This window comes from Antrostomus carolinensis, unplaced genomic scaffold (genome assembly GCF_000700745.2).
Source record: "Antrostomus carolinensis isolate BGI_N321 unplaced genomic scaffold, ASM70074v2 scaffold30610, whole genome shotgun sequence".
NCBI lineage: Eukaryota > Metazoa > Chordata > Aves > Caprimulgiformes > Caprimulgidae > Antrostomus > Antrostomus carolinensis.
In genome coordinates this window covers 1,936-8,091 of record NW_010291049.1, presented here as the reverse complement: position 1 = coordinate 8,091, position 6,156 = coordinate 1,936, and the positions used below count along the sequence as shown (strand labels likewise).

The following is a 6,156-nucleotide window of genomic DNA, read 5'->3' as shown; positions in this document are numbered from 1 at the left end:
CCCCCGCCCCGGGGTGCAGCAGCGCTGCCTCCGCACAGCCGCTACCTGCGGAGCAGTAACTGAACAAAGAACAGGAGGGAAAAGGAAAAAAACAAAAAAGAAAGAAAGAAAAGAAACATCTGAAATCTTGTGTTTACTAGTATTCAGTACATGAGATTCCTAAAGCACAACTTGTCCTCCTAGTTAACCTTGTCCTGGAATATATACAGGTTATTTGTTGCTGCCACGGCAATGATATTCTCGGAGGGGTGCCAAGCTGTATGCAGGATCTTTTTGCTAAAGTCCAGACTGTCCACGCTAATTTCGTCTTTCCTCCGCTTGCCGCCCACGCAGACCTTGCGGGGCTTGAGGATGGCACGGGGTTTGCTGTTCTCCCGCGAGGCCTCCAGCGTCACGTCGCGCTTGGTGTTGCGGTCAAACATGCGGAAGAAGTTGTAGGAGCCGGTCATGATGACGCTGTGAGGAGGGAGGGAAGATGGGTCACCACACGTGTCCCAGCCCCACCACCCACCCAGCTGCGATCGCCAAGACATGCCCAGCACGGGCCCCACGGGCACAACCGGGACACCGGGCAGCTCGTGCCCCGTCCTGCACCGAAAAGCTCTGGCTCAGTGCAGCCACATCCCATGTCCTTCTCCTTAACCCGGGGAATGTGCATGGGGGAGGCAATGCCTTTGGGGATAACAATGTGTACAGAGCTCAGTCTTTATGGCAAAGATTCAGCTGACCCGAACCGAATGATTTTTCACACCCTTTTAGAGGCAAACTGCCTCGTGACTAGAGGCAGACCCAATGTCCAGAGGCATAACGAGGATTGGAATTTGGGCTTCAGACCCAGCTGTGCCTCTTTTACGCGCTCTGATGGTTCAGAGAAAAAAAATGTGGCACCCTGCCCGCTCTGCTGGCCTCGCATGCTTTCTGCCACCTGGTTCGGGGTGATTTATGGGTGGATAGTTGTCATCCCCAGACCTTGGCAATCCGGAGCCAAACGCATCACCACCCTCCTCTGGGTGTGGGTGAGATGGAGACGGGAGCCAAACCCATTCAGGAGAGAGCGGGGACCCCATCAGACACCCCCAGCAGTGCTTGGGTACGGGGCTGGGGGTTTAGGTGATCCCACGGGGAAACTCTCCCAGCCCCCCTCACCTGTCGGACCCGTTCCAGACGCACTCGAACTTGTCGAAGATGCAGTCGTTCTCGTAGAGCGAGCAGAGCTTGCTCCGCAGGTAGTCGTGAACCTGTCAGCAGAGAGGGATGGGGCGTGAGGCCACCGCACCGGCCGGCACAGCCCAGAGTCTGGCAAACGCCAGCCCAGCCCTCGGCAGGGGCTGAGGGACCCGGCCCAGCCCAGCTGGGCAGCATCGGGCATGGCCCATTAGACCTCGGCACCTTTCCACTGCAAGAAGCAGCGCCAGCACCGGGCAGTGCCAGGGCCTGTCCCCCTGCAGAGGGTGGCAGGGACGGACGCTCTGCCCTGACACTCACCTCCCACATAGAATCACTTGGTTGGAAAAGATCCTTGAGATCATTGAGTCCAACCGTACCTGTCCACTACTAAACCAGATCTCTGAGCACCTCATCTGCCCGTCTGTTAAATCCCTCCAGGGATGGGGACTCAACCACTTCCCTGGGCAACCCGTTCCAGTGCCGGAGAACCCTTTCAGTGAAGAAATTTTTCCTGATTAAAAAATCCCCTCGGGGCTGCCAGCACCTGAGATCTCCTCCTCACCCACACCCACCCTGGGGACATGGTTACAATCCAACAGGCCACTCAAGCCCACATTTAACAGCTCTTAGCTTGGCTGTGATTTAATGGCACGACACTCCCATCAATCAGGTTTGTCCCATCCCCTCTGCCACCAGCCCGGGCCAGCAGCTCGGGCAGGAGCACTGACTGCTGCGAGTGCCCGGCTGTGCCATGCTCACCTGGTAGGTCTCAATGGGCCGGTTCTCCATGTTCAGGTCCCAGACCTTGACAGTGAGATAGTCCCGGGTCATGATATACCTCCCGCTGTGGCTGAATTTGACATCGGAGATTGAGGAGATGATCTCAGAAAAAAATGACCGGTTACTTGGATCTTCAGGCTCTTCAAAAACTGCAGAAGAGGAAAAGACAAGCCCTGGCATCAGCCGAGGCAGGAGCTCCCTGTCCCCAGGCCAGGGACCTGCCGCCCTGTCCCGGCACCACAGGACGCTCCTGGGAGGGGAGCTGGTATCCCCGGAGCCAGACTGACCACAGCAAAGGAGGCTCCGGTTTGGCTGTGGAGACCCACAGATGGCACCGAGCCGGTGTCCCGGGGCAGCCACCACCCAAACACCCCCAGCCCCGGAGCTGCCGCCCACTCTGCTGAGCCGAGGCACCCGCATCCCTGCGGGACGTCACCGCAGCAGGCTGGGCAAACACTCCCGAAACTGGACAAATGCTCCTGTTTCAAGGACTTGACTTGGCACTGTGGAAGCTCCTTTGTTTTTAATGCGTGCAATAAGCAAGAAGGATCAGCGGAGACCAATCTATCAACTGCACCACAGCAGCCCAGAAGATTTAGAGCCTTCCATGTCACTTCTGCTCTCTAGAAATCAATGTGCAGCATAACTGAAAGTCAATGTAAATATTTTATAGCCACCGCAACCCTCAGATTTAATCTGATCAGTCTTCGAGTAAATCACAGTTTGAACAGTTTGAAGGAGACCGATGAAGTTCCAAATTAAATGTATTTACAAATTTGATTTCAAAGTAACATCAGCTGAGAAAGTATGGCTTTAAAAAACCACCAAGAGAGATGCTGCTGATGCAGGGCTGCGCATCCAGCCCCCTCAGCTCTCCAGCGCAGCACCAAAGGACACTGCTGGGTGATGGGGAGAAGCTCACACCGCTTCACTTCTCTGCTGGGGAAAAATCCAGTTCCCATCCGTGTTTGTCCGATCCTCGTCCCCAGCTCTGCGGCTCCGTGACAAACCCTGTGCCACGGCGGCTGCTGGCTCCGACCCACCGGTGGCTGGAGCAGGGGATGTGCCAGCAGCTGACCTGGCCACCCCACACACCGGGGACAGTGCGCCCTGCGCAATGCCACACTGAGATGGGCACCGTCCCCTCGCTAAGCCCTGCACTACCAACGCCTCAGCTCCCGAGTACGGGGGAAAAAACGCCTGAAGTGCCAGTATAAATGATCTCTCTACAAATCAGAAATGGCATCGCCCACAGCAGGACCCAGCGCCGGCTCCTTTAATCACCAGCAGGAAATCTGATGAGACGGCAGGTTTTTTAAATAAGAAAAGCGACAGCAACAAGAGAAAATAAAGATCTGAGGCAGTCTGTGGAGAGCGGCTGAACGTCACGACGGATCTTCGCTGTAATCATTACAGGTTTGCTCACACCAGGTCGGCCGGCATCGTCAGGCTGGGTTTAACGGCTGCATTGTTTCCATCACGGAGGCGTGTACATGAGCTCATGGCAAGGCTGGAGCTGCGAGGAGGAAATTGTTGCTGATACTGTAGAAGTAGAAAATGTTAAATTGCAGATCAGCTATCAAACAGGAACAGCCTCAGAGAATGAACCCAAGAGCTGAGGCAGCACCAAGTCGGCAAAGGTGAGATGTGTGTGGTGTGAAGAGCTGGGGACAGCTCTCTGACGCCAGGTACCGCATCCCCTGACACGGCTGCAAGAGTGTCACACCTGCCCTGTGCCCTGCCAGCGCCCTGCTGCTCCATCCTCCAGCAATTCCCGTCCCCTGGGTCCTGCCACAGGGCAGCTGGCTCCGCAGAGGAGCGCGGGATGCAGCGATGCCCTGGAAGGGGCTGGGACAGGGTTGGAGCATCAGCCCCAGCCCAGTGGGAGAGCAGGGGGTCCCGTGCAGCAGCTCCTCCATGCCAAGGAACCTGAGCGCAGGGACAGAGGGCAGGATCCAGCCTGGAGTCATCGACGTTTTACAATTCAGAGCAGCTCAGAGATGAACTCAGGTATTTTCCCTGCGCCAGTCTCCCTGCCTGCTGTCCCAGGGCTGGTAGGCTCGGGGGAGCTATTTTTGCTCCCTGGCTGAAGGCTTTTGCGTGGCTTTGGGCTCTGCTCCTGCTGCAGAAGCAGATCTGGGCTGCTGAGCTAACGGAAAGGATTTCTGAGCACTAATTCTCTGTTACACAACAAACCTATTTTCCTCTGACACTGGGCAGGAGCTGCCATCCCCACGCCGGGTCCCTCTGCCAGCCCTCCCTCCCCTCAGCCACCATCAGCACCCGCTCCGCTCCGCAGGGACGCACCCCAGAGAAAACCCTGCGATGGCCGAGAAGGGCTGCAGGGCCCGGGGTGATCCTGCTCCCTGGGGAGACGGGTGCCCGTCCCACCACGTGCTCGGCTGTCAGCAGCGATGCCAAATCCAACCGGGGCTTCTTCACTGGGGCTTCCCCAAAACGCAGCTGTCTCGGGCCATGGACGGCAGCACCTGCCCCAGCACAGGTGGGGGGTTTGGTTTTAGAACCACATCTGAGTTTTTCCTCACTTTCCCATGGGTTTTTCAGGACAGGATGACTTTTTGTCAGCATTGCAGCTGCTCCACGGATCCCGTATTTTCTTTGCATTCCTTCATGGAAGCCGAGGTTCCCTCTTAGGGCAGTGACGTGACTGGAGGTTACAGGCACAATGTCACAGACTGCAGGAGCCTCAAATAAAAATGGGCAAACAGAATTTAATAAGAGAAGTACAGAAGTGAAAGCTGGCCCCGAGCAGCACACTGCATCTATCTAAATAAACATGACTGGACGTGCAGTGCTATCTTCTGCATTTTTATTAAATATTGACAGTTATTAACGTTTCCGTTGGAGGATTTGCCTCCAAAAGCCAATGTTGCTTTTCATTTTGAACTTTGATGAACTGTCTCAATTTCGACTCACACATCTGCTGAACTGCAATTGACTGAGGCTGATGCTTCTGAGGGATGGAGGGAAATCAATAAGGAAATGTCACGGGAGAGGTCAAACCGAGCTGGGATTCATGCTGGCCGGCGAGCTCACCGAGGGCTGGAGGGATGCAGCTGCACCCAGACAAAGGCAAATGCTGGGGGAGGCTTTCCCCACTGAAGTGTCAGGAAAACAAATTTTGTTTGCTCCTTAATTGTATTCTGGTTCTCAGCTGGGAGCTGTCACTGTAGGACTGTGAGACACGGGTGGGAAATGCAAGAATAGGAAGGTGTGTTTTGCTATTCGGCATTTCCGAATCCCAGACAGCAACATCAGCCTTCCTCTCCATCCATGTTACTTCAGTTTAAAACCAGGTATCAGACTCCAACCGCAGCTCACAAGCAAAAGCTGGTGTGTGATTCCCTGTCGCCTCTGGGAAACCTGAACCTGAACACACCCAGGGGCTCTCTGGACGCAGACTGTCAGCACTGGGCCCCACTGACTGGCACCCGCCTGAGCACCTTGTCCTCCTGACATGGTCACACTTCCAATACCACAAATCTTATTAATTTCCCACAAAATATTGGCTGTTTTCTGAAGAAAACTCTGACAAGAACAGGAGACACAGGGACCCAGTCACACAGCACACTGGCCCCAGCCCTACGCCCCTGTCTTTAAGGCAGATACCAAACTCCTTCAAGCTCTGTCCCACCTTTGTGTCTTATTTACAACACCGCGCTCAGCACAGAGCTGCCTTCCAGGAACTGCTGTGGCACAAAGAACTGCAACAGGTATTCACCAGCCTGTCCTTAAATGCCGTAGGTGTTCGTGCCAGTATTGCACTGAGCAGTTTTGCTGATAAGGAGAATATTCCCAGTAAGGACACGTCCAGGCTGAGCAGGAGCCAAGCTCAGCTGGTGGCCTCGGCAGCTCGCTCATTGCATCAGCCTGGAGAGGACCGAGGACATGCTCCCCAGCTGCCCAGCTTACCCCAAATTTTGAGGGTGCTTTTCTGCACATCCTGACCCCTGTGGCATCGACCACAGCTGACAACAGGACACGGGGCTGTTTGGACAAACAGCCTGAGGAAGCACAGCACTCCCCACCTTCTGGCACTGACAGCTCTGTAGCAGCCCTGCACCGACATCCCAGAGACCCCTCGGATGTGCTGCTGCCGAAACACCTCCCTGGGGTGTTCAACACGCTCCCCGGGGTATGGGGCTGGGACCCAGGGGAAGCTGCTCCTTTTGGGATGGGCAGGACTGA

The 6,156-nt window shown here is 55.5% G+C and overlaps 1 protein-coding gene across 1 annotated transcript in view; it reads right to left on the bottom strand.

Moving 5' to 3' along the window:
- Positions 1–32: 32 nt before the first annotated feature.
- Positions 33–6,156, bottom strand: part of LOC104530575 (serine/threonine-protein phosphatase 2A 55 kDa regulatory subunit B beta isoform) — a gene marked incomplete at its 5' end in the record, with an annotated part of 6,439 nt that continues 315 nt past the window's right edge. The window contains 3 exons of the mRNA XM_010175217.2: positions 33–456; positions 1,147–1,238; positions 1,927–2,096. Coding sequence (XP_010173519.2) covers positions 180–456; positions 1,147–1,238; positions 1,927–2,096 — 539 coding nt within the window. The remainder of the gene's footprint in view (positions 457–1,146; positions 1,239–1,926; positions 2,097–6,156) is intronic.